A 20,144-nucleotide genomic window follows, 5' to 3' on the forward strand; every position below is an offset into this window, starting at 1 on the left:
TTTGGGAAGTTGGCTGCAGCTAACTGCTTGCAGACTGTGGCTGTCTAAACAGAAGAGATCATGTAAATGCTCATTTTGGATCATCCAGTGCTTTAATATATCCACCAAAAGATGAAGTGTTTCGACTGGTGATTTCTAAAGGTGTATAAATGATCACGCTAACACAAGCAAGGAGCTTTATGACAGCACTCTCTGAGATGAAAGGAGAGAGATCATTTTGTTTTGGCATGACTGAGAAATTTGCAACCATGGTTGACATACTTGAAATGACAATCTGCACTGGTTGGTTTCGATATCTTGAAACAATGTTAGAAAACAAAAGTCAAAATAAAGACAAATGATGCCAAGATATGCCTGGAATCTGGCATTATTTTTAGGTTCAGCCAGAGAAATAGTAACAAATTATGTGTTTTTGCAAGAGTTTGTTACTTGGCACCCACATCCCTGCCAACTTCACCTGGACCCACAACACCATTGTTGTTTCTTTGTTATTTTTGGAAAGGACTTCAATTTTAAAGCTTTAGAATTCAAGTCTTGCCAAATGAATCCTGCATTCTTGATCCTGCAACAGAGTGCTATATGACAAAAACAGGGTACTTATAAATTCACTTTCAATTTAATTTGGTTTCTTTTCAAAAAACAAACAACAAATAAATAAATGAAGTGCTGTGAGATAAATAAAAACAAAGGCATCATGTTGGCTGGTTTTCTGGATTGGTTGGAAACATCCAACCAGCCCAACCAGTCTAGTGTTGCTTTGCATTTATTTTACATAAATGTAGGTTTTGATGAGACTGATAAATAGATCTTCACACAATGCTATGAATCGAGAGGAAAAACATATGACTGACCAAGCTTTCAAAATAAGAGCGTGTCACTCTTGGCGTCAAGTCTGCAGAAAAAAAAACACTGCACTTGCCAATTCTATGTTAAAGTTCTATAGTGTATAGTTCTGTTTGCTATAAGACCTCTTTGGTATCTGTTTATTTAAACACACTCTTTTAATGGCTACAGATCCGAAAGTGTGAAACACAGTTGTTTGTTAAAAATGTATTAATCTGAAAAATGCTGAGAGGATGTTTTCAGATGTCATTTAACTGAAGGACTAAAAGGTTCCGTACAGGTTTGATGCACCAGAAAACTTACAAGGAATACCAGAGCAAACTATCATAACAAAATAAGGTTTTTCTGTGACGATGAAAATCCCAGGTAGGAAGAATTGACTTTTTCTTTTGCTTAAGTCAGGGAAAATTCAAAATGAGTATCGTCAAGATCAAGAACAAGAAGTTTATGATCATATATACTGTGAAATACACAGTGGTTATGCTGAGCAATCATGTTTGGAGTATAACAATTCTTTTTCCTCACAGAATGTTTTATTTAAAAACAGAGGCTTTTGTTTTATTTTCCTATAATGCAAATTCCTGTTATGTTATTGTTGCCTAAAACTATTGAATTTCAAAGTTTTATGTTGGTTATTGTTCTAAACTTCAGATTTTTATATTTTGCTGCAGTGGAAACCCTTTGGTTTAAAAGGTTTCACAGGCTTATACTAAAAGAAAAAAAAACATGGAAGAAGAAAAATGAATACCCATTTCACTGCGGGTTGTACTTGTATAACTATGCATGTGAAAAATAAAGAATTTTGAATTGAAATTAATCCATTCACTTTTACAATGTCAAAACTATCGCGATTCCCAAACATACAGAGCTGCTTGGCATTTCAGTCCAGCATGTGATTATTTTATTCTAAAGTTAAAAAAAATACACTTTCAGGTGAAATTTGGCAAAAACAAAAAAGAAAAATCTGGCATTGAAGAAAGTTGGTTTTAATATGTGATATTAGAGAAACTCTTAACCATCTTTGATCCTAATCAACAACACAAGCAACTTTAACTTTAAAGGGTCTGTGTATGTTTTTTTCCTACTACCCTTATATCATCTCTTGGTTCCAGGTGCAGTAATGGATGGACTGATTTGCATACCTTCATGAAAAGATGTTATCTGCATATCAGCAAGCATTAATCATTAGTTTTATTTTATGGTGCGAGAGGTGTCAGACATTTTTAGCAGCTCTTTAATATTATTGAATTCATATTCTCCTCTTACTGTAAATAATGCGATATTTAAAATGTGTCTGGAAGCTACGATCTTTGCAGTTCATTGCTGTACTGGGATTGCTATGGATGCTTTCCCTACTTAGTCAACTGAAAATAGGCAGAAGTGCTGCCTACATCCTCAGGTATCAATGGCTAGAGTATACCAATGATGATGAGAGCCCAGAGAAAGTTTGCAACTGCTCAGCAATCCTGCAGGGAGAGAAGGAGGCATTGCAGCAAGCCAAATTATTGACCATCAGTAAAGACTTTCAGAAGAGTATTCAGATTCCTGATGAGTATTATATTAATGCAACCCAAGACTGCAGGTTTGTACTTTAAATAGCAGGTTTCAACAGAATTTAACACTTAGTCATGATTTAAATATATGGCTTTTAAAAACAATATTATTTCCTCAAAACTGAATTTACAGGAAATTCAAAATAACCAGGAAATACATAACATTCCCATTAAGCAAGGAAGAAGAGGACTTTCCCCTGGCTTACTCTATAGTTGTCCATCACAAGGTATGTATTTTCTATTATCAGAATTTACTGACAATTATGTCAATGGGTTTAAAGAATGCTTAAACTTCAGATTGATTAAAAAAAAAAATCTGTCTAGTTGTGTGTAAATGATTTCCTTTCACACTTAAATGTTTGAGATTCATCCATCCATCCATTCTCTTCTGCTCATCCTGCTGAAGCCAATCTCAGCTACCATAGGGCAAGAGGCCAGATCATCAAACAAATTTAAATATTGGTCAAAAATAACTCAAGTTAACACAAAATGAAACAGCTTCAGTTTCTAAATTAAGTTGTTTATTATGAATGGGCTCTCAGCTTCCTCCCTTATCTTTCCTGCTTGGCTTTTATATATATATATTAGGGGTGCAACGATATTCGTATCGATATTGAACCGTTCGATACAGTGCTTTCGGTTCAGTACGCATATGTATCGAACAATACAAAATTTTTAATTTATTTTATCAACTTTCCTTCTGACGATGCTGTCTGTGTTGAGCGCTCAGTGGATCTGCACTTGACAGTGCAGCCTAGGCGGAGCAGTCGAGTGCAGATTCACTGAGCGCAGGGCAAGCTGCACTCGACAGTGCAGCCTAGGCGGAGTAGTCGAGTGCAGATTCACTGAACGCAGGGCAAGCTAGCGAGACAGAAGTTAAGCTGTCGTTGCAACATGGCAAATTGAACCTCCCCCATCCTCATTCAGATCTGGCGTTTGGAACTATTTTGGTTTTCATGTGACGTATGACCCTGAAGGTAAGCGTGTCATGGACTAAAGTAAAACAGTATGTTGGATGTGCCATGCAATGCTCAATTACATGGGTGGGAGCTAGTGTGTTAGCGCAGTTAGCTCGTTAACGTGTTGGCCGTCCAGCCCCACGTTCAGGGCGATCCACGGTAGCTCGTTAACGGAGATTTGCCGTGTTGTGGCGTTAACGTCATTTCAACGAGATTTACGCTGACAGCACTAGTGGGAACACAACGAATATGACTGCACATTTACTCCGACATCATCCTAGTGCAAAGACAAGTGGAAGCCGACAAAAACAACAAGCACATGCTACAAACTTTACCCGAGTCATTTAGACAGCCGTTAGCACATGATTCTCCTTATGGGGACCTGTTATGTTTAATATGCTGCTGAGAATATAGCTCAGAAGAAGCGTATAGTATAGCTTTTATTTTGGAAAGAGCCATTTCTCTGTAATAAACTCTCTTTTCCAAAGATGAGTGATTCCTCAATCAGATACAGGGCTCGCAAAATTTTTCCAGTTGGGCTACCAAAATCTATCTCTGCCCTGCCCGTCGGGCTATCGCAGGAAGGAAAAATATATGTCAATGCTTTTGCATTCTTTTGGAAATGTAGCTGGGTAATTATGTCATTGGCATCGGTGAGCCACTGTCAATATGTGACATATTTAAATCGCGTTTGAATTTGCGCTTGTTTTTTGCTTTCACTTTGCAATCGCGCGAACTGTGTATAGAGAGCGACAGCACTGATTGGTGAGTGATGATCATTTGCGCACCAGTTCCTCTGACATCGTCTATATATTTTAGTTCTGCTGAGCCAAATAAGAGAGGTCAGGGTGAAGAAGTGACAGCCAAAGAAAAGCTTACCACAAAACGGAAAAGTTATGACAAATCAGACTATAAGGCAAAAAGAAAGTGCAGCTTTATGGTTTCATGGACAAAAGAATTTCTGTGGCTGCAATATGACGAGCTATATAACCAGGGTGCACATAAGTGGTCCGCAGGTGCGCATTCGCTGTCAAAATAAAAAATGCGAAAAAGATAAGAAGTTGCAACGTGTGTTTGCATACATAAGATTTTCAGGAGGACAGACATTTGTTTAGAACTCTTAAAGATGTCGAAGAAGCTCCTTTAAGCAATTACTTTGGTGTTCCTCCACCTCCAAAGAAATGTCAGAAGGAGTCCGAACCACAAAAGAAGGCAAGGCAAGGCAAGTTTATTTGTATAGCACAATTCAACAACAAGGTGATTCAAAGTGCTTTACAGAGACATTAGAAACAAGAACAAATAAAAAGCATGATTTAAAATTGATTAAAACAAGCAAATAAACTAACTAACTAATTAACAAACAAACAAACAAACAAACAAACAACAGTATATAAAATCAAAACAGATAAAATCAGAACAGTAGATAAAATCAGTAGTTAAATGTAAGTTTTGAAATTTAAGCTTAAAGTGTGGATTTGGTGCTTTATTCAAATGCAGCTGAGAACAGGTGAGTCTTCAACCTGAATTTAAATAAACTGAGTGTTTCAGCTGATCTGAGGCTTTCTGGGAGTTTGTTCCAGATATAAGGAGCATAAAAGCTGAATGCAGCTTCTCCGTGTCTGGTTCTGACTCTGGGGACTGATAAAAGACCGGATCCAGATGACCTGAGGGATCTGGATGGTTCATACTGGGTCAGGAGGTCATTGATGTATTTTGGTCCTAAACCATTCAGAGCTTTATAGGCCAGCATCAGAACTTTAAAGTCTATCCTCTGACGGACAGGCAGCCAGTGTAAGGACCTCAGAGCTGGACTGATGTGGTCCACTTTTTTGGTCTTAGTGAGGACTCGAGCAGCAGAGTTCTGAATGAGCTGTAGTTGTCTGACTGATTTTTTAGGTAGACCTGTAAAGATGCTGTTACAGTAATCAAGCCTACTAAAGATGAATGCATGGACTAGTTTTTCCAGGTCCTGTTGAGACATCAGATCTTTTATCCTTGATATATTCTTGAGGTGATAGTAAGCTGACTTTGTTATTGTCTTAATGTGTTTTTCTAAGTTTAGGTCTGCATCCATCACTACACCCAAATTTCTCGCCTGGTTTGTGGTTTTTAGATGTATAGATTGAAGTTCTCTGGTGACCTGTAATCGTTTTTCTTTGGCGCCAAAGACTATTACCTCAGTTTTGTTTTTGTTTAGCTGGAGAAAATTGTGGCACAACCAGTCATTGATTTCCTCAATGCATTTACCAAGAGCCTGTACAGGGCCTCGGTCTCCTGGTGACATTGTGATATATATTTGTGTGTCATCTGCATAGCTGTGATAGTTTATTTTGTTGTTGTTTATAATCTGTGCCAGTGGGAGCATGTAGATGTTAAACAGAAGGGGTCCCAAGATGGAACCTTGGGGAACTCCACATGTGATACTTGTCTGCTCAGATGTGAAGTTACCTATTGATACAAAGTATTTCCTGTTTTCTAAGTATGTTTTGAACCAGTTTAGTACAGTTCCTGAAAGACCTGTCCAGTTCTCCAGTCGTTTGAGTAATATGTTGTGGTCAACTGTATCAAATGCTGCACTGAGATCCAGTAAAACTAGGACTGACATTTTTCCACTGTCTGTATTCAGACATATGTCATTAAACACTTTGGTCAGAGCGGTTTCAGTGCTGTGGTTCTGTCTAAAACCTGACTGGAAGGCATTGTAGCAATTATTCTGTTTTAAGAAGTAATTGAGCTGTTGAGAAACTGCTTTTTCAATGATCTTACTTAAAAACGGGAGATTTGAGATCGGCCTGTAGTTGTTCATTTGTGTCTTGTCAAGATTGTCCTTTTTCAGTATAGGTTTGATTACAGCAGTTTTTAGTGATTCTGGAAACACACCTGATAATAAAGAAAAGTTGACGATCTGTAACAGGTCTGACTCTAAAGTCTTTGAGACCTTTTTGAAAAAACTTGTTGGCAGGACATCTAAACAGCAGGAGGAGGAGTTCAGTTGACCTAAGATGTCCTCCAGGTCTTTGCTGTTAATCGGGTGAAACTGTTTCATGGTGTTTAAACAGTTTTTTGGTGGACACAGTACATATCCTGGATCTGCTGTTGATGTACCAATTGCTTGTCTAATTTTTTGGATTTTTTCAGTGAAGAATTTGGCAAAGTCATTGCAGGCCATGGTCGAATGAAGTTCAGCTGCCACTGACACAGGAGGGTTTGTTAGCCTGTCAACTGTAGAAAATAAGACCCGAGCATTATGGCTGTTTTTAGTGATGATGTCAGAGAAGTAGGACCTCCTTGCATTCCTCAGTTGTAAATTATAATTGTGAAGTTTCTTTTTATAAATGCCATAATGAACCTGGAGGTTTGTTTTTCTCCATCTGCGCTCAGCTTTCCTACACTCTCTTTTTTCATTTTTCACCAGTGTGGAGTTTCTCCATGGAGACTTTTTCCTTCCAGAGATAACCTTCACCTTAATGGGAGCAATAGTGTCCATTACATTTAACATGTTAGCATTGAAGCTATTGACGAGCTCATTGACTGACCCTCTGGGCAGGTCAGGTGTTAATGGGAAGACCTGGTTAAAAATTGCACTACTGTGTTCAGTTATACACCGTTTTGTGATCACTGTTGTTGATATATTTGTGTGGGCTGAGATTTTACTTTCAAAGAAAACACAGTAATGATCAGACAGGCCCACATCAGACACAGTAACCTTTGAAATGCTCAGGCCTTTGGAGATCAGTAGGTCAAGAGTGTGTCCTCTATTATGTGTGGCCTCTGTTACATGCTGAGTCAGCCCAAAGTTGCCCAGAGTGTTACTCAGGTCTTTAGTCCCTTTGTCCTGAGGGTTGTCCACATGAATGTTAAAATCCCCAGCAATAATTACACAGTCAAAATCAACACAGATCACAGACAGCAGTTCACTGAGGTCATTAAAAAAGTCTGTGCAGTATTTGGGAGGCCTGTAAACATTAAGAAACACAACTTTGGATGGGGCCTTCAGCTGTAAAGCCACATATTCAAAAGACTGAAAACTTCCAGGAGATAGCTGCTTACATTGAAATGATTCATTAAATAAGAAGCACGTATTCTCGGAAAAGTAGTTGCAGGAGGTGAGCTGGCTTCAAACAAATGAAGAACGCACAGAGATGTGGTGCGGAATGTGCCGTGAAAATTTAATAAATGACAAATTAAAAAGGCATGAACATTTTTTTTGTATCGAAAAAATATCGAACCGTGACACCAAAGTATCGAACCGAACCGAACCGTGAATTTTGTGTATCGTTGCACCCCTAATATATATATATATATATATATATATATATATATATATATATATATATATATATATATATATATATATATAGGTATGTATATGTATACACACACACACACACATATGCACCCCAATTTTTCCAATTATTTATTGAAATTCAAGTCATTCAAGTCCAATGAATAACTTGAAAAAAGGTCAGTGGTGAACTGCCCCCACTCTGTTTGCATAAAAGCAGTGGTTGGTGGTATCACACCTTTGTGAGCACAATTTACAATAAAAAAATGGAAAAATATGGGTGTTCTAAATATGTCATTTAATTTGATAATGTTATTATCTAAAGTACTACTTTTGAAGAGTATCAGCAAAAACATTTTACAAAGTGAATTAAATCCTTTTTATCTTTAGTTGCAGAACTTTGAGCGACTACTGCGAGCTATCTACGCACCTCAAAATATTTATTGTGTCCATGTGGACAAAAAAGCACCAGCCTCAGTCTTTATTGCCATCAATGCCATTACTTCCTGTTTCCCAAATGTGTTCATGGTCAGCAAGACTGTGGATGTGGTCTACGCTGGATGGACACGTGTACAGGTTGATCTTAACTGTATGGCTGATCTCTATAACACCAGTACAACATGGAAATACTTCATCAACCTCTGTGGTCAGGATTTCCCTCTAAAAACTAACTTGGAAATTGTGCAAGCTTTACGTTCACTGAAAGGAGGTAACAGTTTGGAGTCTGAAGAAATGTCTCAAGGAAAGAAGAAGAGGGTGATGAATGCTTACCAAGTAGTTAATGGACAAATCCAGGTACTTCTTTTGGATATTTCTTGTAATGTATCATGTAACTATTATCAATTGTCTTTGCTATTGTAAAAACCTTCAACTCAGACTGACTCCCCATCATGTTAACTTTTCAATTGCCCCAGCGAACAGGAAAAACAAAGGATCCAGCTCCCTTTAATCTGCCCATACTATCAGGAAATGCCTACATTGTGGTCAACCGAGGTTACATTCGCAGTGTGTTGGAAGACGAGCGAATACAGGCCCTCATTGAGTGGGCCAAAGACACCTACAGTCCTGATGAGTTTCTGTGGGCAACAATACAACGAATGCCTGGTGTTCCTGGCTCATCGTGGCCCAACAGTAAATTCGATATTACTGACATGAATGCAATTGTACGGCTCGTGAAGTGGCAGTGGCACGAGGGGTCAGAGGGTTCCTTGCAAGCAGTATACCCAGAATGTAAAGGCCACCATGTCAGATCAATATGTGTGTATGGTGCTGGAGACCTGCAGTGGTTGATTGAACAGCATCACCTTTTTGCCAATAAGTTTGATGCAGACAGAGATCCCATTGCTGTCTACTGCTTGGAGAAATATCTGAGACACAAGGCACTGACTGAGTTAGTTTAGGTGAAGTGTTTATTATCTATTATAAATTAATATTAAAAAACTATAAACCCAACCTAACTATAAACATATTCTTTCAATGTTCATTTTAAATTAACATGCCATTATGTATATTTATATATAAGCAGACTATCATTGCCATTTTACCATGGCATGTGAGAGGTTCATAACCGAAATCCCAAAAAACTAATTTAAGCATTCCACCTGAGAAAATATTTTAATCCATTTAGTTTATTAGTGCTATTCAAAATTATTTTGGTTTTGGCTGTGATTATAGTTAATGAAAAAAACACAAGGAAAACTTGCAAGAAAGTTGATTGCAGTCTATGTAGAAAAAAAGGCTGGGTGAATTATTTAATTTCCAGAAAAACTACAGCCTTAAACATAAGTCAAACTCACCTCAGTACATGGGACCAAAAATACTCTGAACTATGTGCCTCTGTAGCTTGCATAGGTACAAACAGAAAATATGTACAGTATCGAGATATTCTGTTCAATTACATTCAGTTTTATTTACATAGCATTACCGCAACAGTTGCAATATTAGAAAGACAACCCCCTATGAGCAAGCACTGGCAACACCAGGAAGGAAAAACTCCTTTTTAACAGGAAGAAATAGAAACAGGCTTAGGGAGGCCCAGCCATCTTCTGTGTTCTGTTAGCACATTCTTTTGTTTGTGTGTGTGCGTGTGTGTGTCACAGTAATTTCAAAGTAAAGGCATGAAACATTTTAGAATTCATTTTAAAATCTTTGTACTGACCTTTAAAGCTCTGAATCGTGATGCTCCTGCCTACATTTCTGATCTTTTAGAACAGCAGCTTATGAACACTGGGCTGATGGTGACTTTTAATTCTTCTTTTAATTCAATGAATTCAAGTTCAATAATAATAAATTAAATAAATGTGAAACATTTATTAAATTATTTATTTATAAATTTATTTCCAATTCTAATTAATTCATGTCACATCCAACTAATTACTTAATGATGTATTTTAGTTTAATCATTTAATCATGAGCCTAGTCATCATATGCACCGATGCCTAAATGATACCCATGGATCAGGTGTTGTTGTACCCATTTATTTGACACACAACAAACACTTCACCATGCAACGAAAAAAAAAAACACACAAAAAAAACCAAAACAAAACCCACCTGTCTTGTGGGTATTATGTTTAATACTGTATTGGGAATGATCAACTCAAAGTGTCCTTTGCCATCCTCATTTATATCTCTGCCACTCCTGAGTTCCTCCTGCAGTGGCACAGTTCCTCTCTTGGCACCATATGCTTTCTTTCGATCAACACAGACAGTGCCATTCCTTCCGACCTTCTATGTACTTCACCACAACAACTTTATCCCTCTGTATTTACTACAGCTGTTCAGATGATCCTGGTTCTTGAAAATCACTGCCAGCATACTTTCTCTCTATTTCTCAGGCATCTTCTGATATTCTGGTTTAAAAGTCCACTGTTCTCTTGGCAAGGTTATTAAAGTTAAATGACATTTAATTCAATTTTAGCGGAAGGATTTAAATAGGATTTATGCGGATTTATGGTTACAAAAGACTGGACTGGAAACCGATGGTTTGCTGGACCTGTGGACTAGTTTAAGCAGGAAAAGCCTGCTCTGTAATTAGGAGATGACCACGTGGAAGAAATTACTCAAGACCTGGACATGAAGAGCTTGAGACTTGTATTCCCAGGATTTGGAGTGAAAACTCACTTCCTAATAACACAAGGTGTATCAAGGTGGGTGCAAAGCCTTTCTTTGGAAGATGCAAGATATGTGATTGACTGCATGTTCTTCTGAGTGACCGCCAGTGGCGGCTGGCCCATAGGGGGCGCTCGGGCTCCGCCCCCCCAAATGTGGAGGAGTAAAAATATATATTTTTAAAAAATTCATCAATGATAGTTTTACTATGTGTGTGCCCATATACAGCCAGGCGTATTTTAACATTTTCACCAGCTGACTCATTAAAGTTCAACCAACAAACGGTGTTTTTCTTCTTCTGGGGCGCTCGTCAAAGCGCCCTTGATATGCAGCGAAATAGCCTATCATTAAATGGTTGCCAGGGGAAAATAATAAATATTTGACCTATCAGCGTCGCTGAATTAAATGGTTTGGGGGCGCTTAAAATTGCGCCCCTGCAGAAAACGCGCGAAGATTTGCTGTTCTAGAATTTTACCTCAGTCAGTAGCCTAAGTGAGCTATAAGGTCAGAGAGAGACGATGGCAGCGGTATTGTTAACGGTTGAGGCACAGCCTCCCCCAAATTCGGTTAGATCGCTTCTAACCTACCCTTTTGCCAGAAGGACAATGGCAGAAAAACTGCAAGTTAAAGAGTTGGGACCTGACAAGCCCGAAATTCAACTAACCCAGGCAACGAAGGAGAAGTCAAAAGCATACAACAGGACTTTTTGTCGGAGTTGGTTCCAGCGCAAGTCGTGGCTGACAGGCTGTGCATATTGATTTATATGATGCAGCCGGCTTTATATTGTTGCTTGATTACACCACACAACATTGGATTGATGTAGCCTAAGTAATGAGTAAGTGGACACATTCATTTTTGCTTAAAGGCTACTGGATGCTAATTTCTTTCGCTTTCTACCTGTAACTTATGTAGCTAGAGGAAAGCTTTCTGTTGTGTGTTGCCATCTAGTGGGCATGAGGTATCACTGTATGAGTTAATCACCTAGCAACAAATTAAAATTGTGTTGTTTGATGTACTCATTAAATGGGTCATTTTAGTCGATATCATAAAAATTGCCCCCCCTGAGATTTTTTTCAGGAGCCGCCACTGGTGACCGCCTTTTCTTGTTTGTAACAAGGCTAATAAATCTGACTGTGGTGGCCTTGGGCCCTGGATTGCAGGCCAGAACTACGACTTCAGCCCACCAGTCTGCTTCAAAAGAAAAATAAATCCTGTGTATCCTACTTTCACTGAGAGTGGTGGTTTTCTACTGGTAACTATTAGGACTCATTTATTACTTGTACTGAGGCCATTTTGTTGCCCACTTCTAAACATTACCTGTGCTGATTTCCAAAGTCTTGCCTCTGACATGTTCCCTTCATACAATAATAATAAAAACAAACAAACGCTGAAACTAATAAACTAACCATAGCAAGAAAATTGACTCCAGAAACCAACTGATGATGACTGTCCATTTGAAGCTGAAGAGTCGCGTGATCAGTGACCACCGAAGCTTCATTTGGTGGTCACTGATCACGCGGTTTAAAAGGAAGTGAATGATAGGTGGGATTTATGCTAATTTATGGGGAACCAGTGTTCAACATAATGGAAGACATGGAGCCAGCAAGAAAGAGAAGATGTTCTGGCTGTTCCTAAATAAACAGTCCATAAGCAATTCTACCCCCAGATCTAAAACACACATTAAAAATACACTATAGATATTAAAATGAGTTATAATATGGTAATATATATAGTAGTAATATATTGCTATATAATAATATAATAATATATTATAACACTAACTGTTCCAACATTTATCCTCCCCTGTCTCTTCCAGCTCTTCAGTGTCTTTCCCAAGCACGTTATTTATTAAATCACCAAACATTAGCTACTGTTATTTTCGGTTTGTATTGACAGCTTTTACTTGTCTCATTTCTTAAGTACTTTCCCTCTGACAATATTCAAATGTGAACAGCCACAAGTTTAGTTGTTTTAAAATTCAAACCAATCACTTTAGAGGTCTGGGAGTTTTGTCACCATTCTTTGCTGAATGAAACAAACCACAAGAGGGTGACTCAGGACCTATCCTTTAACAAACCAGGGCCCTTGTAGAACAGTTTTGTAATCTGCAATTTTAAATGTAAACAGTATGATGTCTGGTATTTATTACAAAGTAATATATTTTTTTTAAATTTAGATTCAACATTTTAATATGAAAATACATTCAAATTGCAAAATACACACAATGTATAGATCATAGAAAAACATATATTAAGGATCTACAATTTCACAACCCTCCCCCCAGCAATAGCAATGAAAATATTAGTAGTACTCTGTAAACTTTGCTGACATAAAGTGGAAAACTTGGTAACATAACATAATGTTTGGTTGTTGTTAACTGATTTTGTATGCACTGATACGAAAAACCAGTTCAGCCAGTTTTACATTGTTAAGAGATTCCCCTTATCTACTGTATAGCGCTGCTTTACATGTACATTACATACATTCAAATGAATACTATTTTTATTAACAGGAAGATAACATGCTCTTCGATGGACTCATCTACCTCCTTCTCTATATAACAGATAAGCTCCCGCCCTGTTGTGACTCCAAGTTGAAGAAGCAGTTAAAAATGGAGTGGATGAATTGATGGATGGATCAAAAATAAAGGTATAAAATATTTAAGTTTATAATAGAAACAGGTTAGAGTCATACAATCCTTTTGTCCTGTTTTCAGATGTATTTACTGTGCGATGACAGTGGCATTTCTTTATGGTGGAGAGAGGAACCCTCTGGCGCTAAAGCGTATCTTTTCAGAATAAAAGCATGTCATTTCAATTAATAGTTGTATACTTATTCCTGCATGCTAGATAAGTTTCACTCTTGGAGTCAAGTCTGCATGGCAATAATACTGCAGTTGCCCATTCTATAGAAAAAATATTTCTGTTTGCTATAAGCAAACACCTAACACTAACCCTTAGACCTCCTCAGTATGTGGTTATTTAACACACTTTTTTGATGTCTACAGAACCTGAAGTGTGGAAAAGGTTTGTCTGTTTAAAACATTTTTACTCCGAAAAAGGCTGACAGGAAGTCTTCAGTTGGCAGGTGTCTCACCTGTAGGCTCCTTTTAGACCTGAAGAACAGAAAGGTGCCAGGCACGCTTGACACATGGGAAAACTTAGAAGGAGTGCTAGAGCAAACTATAAATATAACATAAAAAGGATTGTCTGTGACAAGAAAAATCCCAGGTAGGAAGTATTCCCCATTTTCCTTTTCCTTTTGTATGTTGCCTAAAACTATTGAATTTAAAGTTTAATGTTAGTTGTTGTTCTAAATCCAAGATTTTTCAGTATTGCTCCAGATTAAATTAAATACACTTTTATCAAACTTTTAAAATGGAAATGTTGAATATCAGCTCACAGATTTAGTTTTGAAAATAAACTAAAAGAAGAATTTACATTTAAGTCAAGTCAAGGTTAACTTATAGGACATTTTAAACAACTTTAAACAGCCTTAGTTAAACGAAGTGCTGTACAGGATGTACAAAAATAAACTATACATAACATTAACTAAATCTTCTGCTTTGCAAACCTAAGTGCTCTGACAGGAGCCCAGAGTTTTTGATACTCTTTAAAACAAGTAAAAACATTTTCTAATGTAATCACACCATTTCTTTCCTGTCAAGAGGAGAGCTGCTGCTGATGGCTGATTAGTTCAGATTTAGCCAGTTTACCTCTAATTATGATTGTATATCTCTAAGAAAGTTCACCAGTGCCTGAATAGAAGCATAGGTGTTGATTTGCATAGGTAAATATATCAGTAGTCATCTGCACAGCAATGAAAGCAGATATTATGCCTTTCAGAAACTGACCCCGAGGGAAGCATATAAAAAGAAGCGAATGGGGGAAAAGCTTAGTTTTACAGGCCTATACTAGAAGAAGAAAGAAGAGAAAAGAAAGAAGAAATGATGAACACTTTTATCTACAAATAGTAGAAAATATTTAAAAAAACAAAATGTTTATCTGAAATAGATTACGTGGCATATCTTTTTCCTCTGAGTCATTTCTGGTTGCAGAAATGTTAGTAAAATAGTGAATAGAATGTAGTTGCACAACAAAGTTTAGCATTTTTGCTATTTTGTGTTACAAAATTCAAAAAGGATATGTTAGGTGAAAATAAAACATACAGTTCTATTTAATACTTCACAAATGCTCGAAAAAGGGAAAGAAAGCTGCTCACTGACTTTCTGTAGGAAAAACATCTTAGAGCTCATGTTTTGCTCCCACACAAAACACAAACAACTTTTAAAAAGCTAAAATACAGTTTTTTATTGTTGTAAGTTGAAGTGTATTTCATTTGGATGCTATCTATCTTAATTTCATCTCTTCGTTCCAGGTTGTCATAATGGATGGACTGATCTGCCCCTTATCATAAATTCATGAAAGGAACTTATCAACATATTAGCAAACATTAATCATTATATTTATTTTATGATTTCATAGATGTCTGTCTGACATTTTTAGCAGCTCTCACGCACTTTAATATTGTTGTATTTCAGATTCTCTTCTTATTGTAAATAATGTGGTTTCTAAAACGAGGCTGGCGGCTACAATTATTACAGTTCATCGCTGTACTGGGATCACTATGGACGCTTTCCCTACTTATTCCACTGAAAAGAGGTAGACGTCCTGCCTACATCCTCAGGTATCAATGGCTAGAGTACACCAATATTGATGAGAGCCCAGAGAAAGTTTGCAACTGCTCAGCGATCCTGCAGGGAGGGAAGGAGGCATTGCTGAAAGCAAAATTACTGACCATCACCAAAGACTTCCAGAAGATTATTCAGATCCCTGATGAGTATTATATTAATGTAACCCAAAACTGCAGGTTTGTTGCTCTAAATGGGAGCTTTCTGTAACTCTTTAGTCATGATTTAAATACATGGCCTTCCAAAACAACATTACTTCTTCAAATCTGTGAATTTACAGGAAATTCCAAACAAGCAGGAAATACATAACATTCCCATTAAGCAAGGAAGAAGAGGAGTTTCCGCTAGCTTACTCAATGGTTGTACATCACAAGGTATGTTTTTTCTCTAATTTTGCAGTGGTCATATTGGGAATTGATAAAATTCACAATGCTTAACATCTTTATTAGATTACATATACATATACATATATACATATACATATATATATATGCAACTTGAATAACAGATTCACCCAATCGGATTAAACTGTTTACTTGCTACATTTGTCACACTGGTGATCTTGGTGTTTTATAATTTCGTATTATAATGGATATGTCACATTTCTGCTTTAGTTTTGATCATTCATTAAATAACCATTAAAGTGTTCAATAAACCAACCAGGCAAAAACATTTCTCAAAGAGAACTAAAGTGTTTTATCTTTAGGTGCAGAACTTTGAGCGACTACTGCGAGCTATCTACGCACCTCAAAATATTTATTGTGTCCATGTAGACAAAAAAGCACCGGCCTCAGTCTTTGCTGCCATCAATGCCATTACTTCCTGTTTCCCAAATGTGTTCATGGTCAGCAAGCCTGTGGATGTGGTCTACGCTGGATGGACACGTGTACAGGCTGATCTTAACTGTATGGCTGATCTCTATAACACCAGTACAACATGGAAATACTTCATCAACCTCTGTGGTCAGGATTTCCCTCTAAAAACTAACTTGGAAATTGTGCAAGCTTTGCGTTCACTGAAAGGAGGTAACAGTTTGGAGTCGGAAGAAATGCCTCAAGGAAAGAAGAGGAGGGTGATGAATGCTTACCAAGTAATTGATGGAAAAATGCAGGTACTTCTTTTGGATATTTTTTTCATAATGTATGATGTAGCTATTATCAATTCTCTTTGCTATTCTAAAAACCTTCAACTCAGATTGACTCCCCATCATGTTAACTTTTCAATTGTCCCAGCCAATAGGAAAAACAAAGGATCCAACTCCCTTCAATCTCCCTATACTATCAGGAAATGCCTACATTGTGGTCAACCGAGGTTACATTCACAGTGTGTTGGAAGACAAGCGAATACAGGCTCTCATTGAGTGGGCCAAAGACACCTACAGTCCTGATGAGTTTCTGTGGGCAACAATACAACGAATGCCTGGTGTTTCTGGTTCAACATGGCCCAACCGTAAATTTGACATGACAGACATTAATGCAATTGCACGGATCGTGAAGTGGCGTATGCATGAGGGGTCAGAGGATTCTCTGCAAGCAGTATACCCAGAATGTAAAGGCCATCATGTCAGATCAATATGTGTGTATGGTGCTGGAGACCTGCAGTGGTTGATTGAACAGCATCACCTTTTTGCCAATAAGTTTGATGCAGACAGAGATCCCATTGCTGTCTACTGCTTGGAGAAATATCTGAGACACAAGGCACTGACTGAGTTAGTTTAGGTGGAGAGTTAATTATCTATTATAAATGACAATTCTATTAGATACTAAAACTATAAACACATTCTTGGATAGCATTGGATCATAATTGTCATGTGGAGATAGATGTGTTATGAAAGTTGAGGATGTACGTAAAATATTAATTTCATTATAGGTTTTTTTTTTTAACTCTGCACGTCTTTTAATGTTTATTAAAAATTTAATTACTATTACCTATATTTATATTTCAGCAGACAAACATTACTAATCTAGCATGGCGTGTGAAAGTTTCATAACCCAATGGAAAAACTCCTTGTGGCTTGCATAGATACAAATACGAAATATTATTAGTTTCAAAATATTCTGTAAATTCAATTTTATTTACATGACCTTAAATCACAATAACGGTTGCCAATATTATAGAAACAACCCCAACAATCAGATGACAACCTAAGAGTGAGCACATGGCAACATTTTTAACAGGAAGAAACAGCCTTAGGAAGGGGTGGCCAACAGCTACGTCTGGTTAGGGTGTGAAAGGAAGGAGACAGAGACAGAGATTGAGAATGAATACCATGTAAGCCATAAAGAAAGATGTACAAATAAATAAAAGTGATATGATCTAACCTAACTCTCTAAATAATAGACACAGTAAGAATAACTGTCTTGCATTCATGCATACACACACACACACACACACACACACACACACACACACACACACACACACACACACACACACGTTCAGTACTAGCACACTTCCCTGATTTTGGGTGTGTGTGTGTCAGAGTAATTTCAAACTAAAAGCATTACAAACAACTTCTGTTACAGAACAATACAACTCTGCTACTTTATTCTTACAGTGACATAAGGGGTGACAACACTGTAAACACTTAATATAAATATTGACTGAGGGTTAGGGAGTGCCACATAATGTGAAACATTGCTGTATATGAGTGACCCACACCTTCATAATTTCAGCTGGTGTCGTCAAAGTATTTGACATCAGGTGACATAATTTAATTTAAAAATTATTCAATAAATTTCTTTAAACTAAATTACATCTCCTGTAAGCTTACTGTGCCTTCTGCTCATTTTTGTTGTTTTTTAGATGGGATGGTGGTACTACTCAAGAGCATCACTGTGGCTTTTGAAAATGTGCTATTATAATAACCCAGAGTTAATTATCAATACATATTTGTTGTTAACACATGTTTGGTACAAGCCAATAACAAGACAATCTGAGCTGCATGGTTGAAATAAAAGATGAAGTAAAAGAAAACAAACGTGGAACATAATCAAGTACTGAGAGTACTGTATTACAGTATAAAGCGTTTTCCTTCAGCACACCACAGTCTCTGCAACACAACCATAGTATTACTGTATATTCAACACGCTCAGATCTGAATTGGATTTTTCTATTTTTTTCTCTTCAGGGAGAAAAGAAGAAAGGCAGCAGCCAAATAACTTACAACACAGCTGAGGTCCCCTTGTGAGAGGGAAAAAAGAAGGAAAAGAAATGAATGAGACTTATTCACAGTAAAACATTGGCCTGCATTTGTATAGCGCTTTTCTAGTCCATAGGACCCCAAAGCACTTTACACTACATTCAGTCATTCACCCATTCACACACACATTCACACACTGGCGATAGCAAGCTACATTGTAGCCACAGCTGCCCTGGGGCGCACTGACAGAGGCGAGGCTGCCGGGCACAGGCGCCACCGGGCCCTCTGACCACCACCAGTAGGCAAACATGGGGTTAATATCTTGCCCAAGGACATTGTCGCATGGGTGTGACTTATTTACAGACTGTTTGACTTAAACTGATTTTCACCATGTCAAAGAAATATTTGGTGAATGAGATGTCAAATTCAAAACTTTGAAAAAAGTATGTTTTATATAGCAGGTCAGCAATAAATATGACATTTAATCAAAATACAGAAGGCTAATCTGTTGTGTTTGGATGTTGTATAGTCTGGAAAGGTTATGTAAAGCTGTTTAACATTACCATTAAATATCTTGGGTTCTACTATTACGTCATCATCATCATCATCATCATTACAGATGAACTACTTCTCATGTTGGCATCCTGTTTGACTGGAACAAACACATTTTCTTTTTCCTCCTTCTTCTTCTTCTTCTTCTTCTAATGTGGACAAACATTTCCTGGTTTGAAATGGGAACAGCTTTACTCTATTAAATGGAAGCAGTGGAATACTTACATATGACTTACTTTGGTGCTCTTTCCTGCAATTCTGTGTGGAGAGCAAAAGTAAGTGAGGCACTATACTGTCAGTAGATGTGGGGAAAAAAAAGAGGATTAATTGACAAAAAGAAAAACAAGGTGAGAATTCAAGATCAAAGCAAGGTACTGCAGTACATGGGGTGTAACAGTTTTTCTAAAATGAGTCAATATTTGACACTTAAACAACAGAATAGATAAGAAGTGGTGTTATGCGGTCTTTTACAGAAAGGCAAGCAGAGACGACAATATGCACACTAACAAACACTCCTTCATCCTTCATTTCCCTGTTTAACAAGATAACATTTTTAAAACAAGCCATTTTTGCTGTCTGTCTGTACTCTACATGGACGTCTTTACTTTTCTGCACTCCTTCCTGCATGAAGAATGCTACAATACTATTACTACACCTCACCACACATAAAATTTTCAATTTAATTGCACATAAAATTTAGTGGCTGTCCTGTGAGGACCATATATCTATTGAAAAATTGTTGTTAATCAGCTCAGAAACACAGGCCTACATCTTGATTTTCAAAGAACATTAAAATATATGAAACCTTTTTTAAATCAGCTAAATCATCAAGTCCATTTGTTCACTTTATTAGTTTGGTTTGCAGTTATTTCATTAATATAATTCATTAATCATTTTATTTAAACCTAACATTGATATTATGAGGCGCACACATAATAGCATTGTGTGGTTTTTCTAAAAAAGTTTTCTGTTATATTAATTATGTTTCTCTTTCTCTGAGTTACCTGGTT

At 37.2% G+C, this 20,144-nt stretch overlaps 2 protein-coding genes across 3 annotated transcripts; both read left to right on the top strand.

Annotated features, from left to right (window-relative positions):
• The first annotated feature begins 1,095 nt into the window (after positions 1–1,095).
• Positions 1,096–18,246, top strand: LOC120733411 (beta-1,3-galactosyl-O-glycosyl-glycoprotein beta-1,6-N-acetylglucosaminyltransferase-like). Of its 2 annotated transcripts, none has more exons than XR_005695819.1 (6): positions 1,096–1,209; positions 1,956–2,425; positions 2,530–2,623; positions 8,031–8,435; positions 8,555–10,788; positions 11,868–12,914. XR_005695819.1 is itself a non-coding variant. In XM_040031581.1 (6 exons), exons 2-5 carry the CDS (start codon positions 2,118–2,120, stop codon positions 9,038–9,040), a joined length of 1,293 nt encoding a protein of 430 aa, XP_039887515.1. In that variant the 5' UTR covers positions 1,097–1,209; positions 1,956–2,117; the 3' UTR covers positions 17,159–18,246. The 2 variants fall into 2 exon arrangements, 1 of the variants encoding a protein (XP_039887515.1); XM_040031581.1 differs by lacking the exon at positions 11,868–12,914 and adding an exon at positions 17,159–18,246 and having other exon boundaries at positions 1,097–1,209; positions 8,555–9,040.
• LOC120733412 (beta-1,3-galactosyl-O-glycosyl-glycoprotein beta-1,6-N-acetylglucosaminyltransferase-like) lies at positions 13,293–17,183 on the top strand. The gene is made up of 5 exons (XM_040031582.1): positions 13,293–13,399; positions 15,291–15,619; positions 15,721–15,814; positions 16,147–16,551; positions 16,673–17,183. The coding sequence occupies exons 2-5, from the start codon at positions 15,312–15,314 to the stop codon at positions 17,156–17,158; spliced, it is 1,293 nt and encodes a 430-aa protein (XP_039887516.1). The 5' UTR covers positions 13,293–13,399; positions 15,291–15,311; the 3' UTR covers positions 17,159–17,183.
• Positions 18,247–20,144: the final 1,898 nt, after the last annotated feature.

Source organism: Simochromis diagramma, unplaced genomic scaffold, assembly GCF_900408965.1.
Source record: "Simochromis diagramma unplaced genomic scaffold, fSimDia1.1 OVJJ01000284.1, whole genome shotgun sequence".
In the NCBI taxonomy this organism is placed as follows: Eukaryota; Metazoa; Chordata; class Actinopteri; order Cichliformes; family Cichlidae; genus Simochromis; species Simochromis diagramma.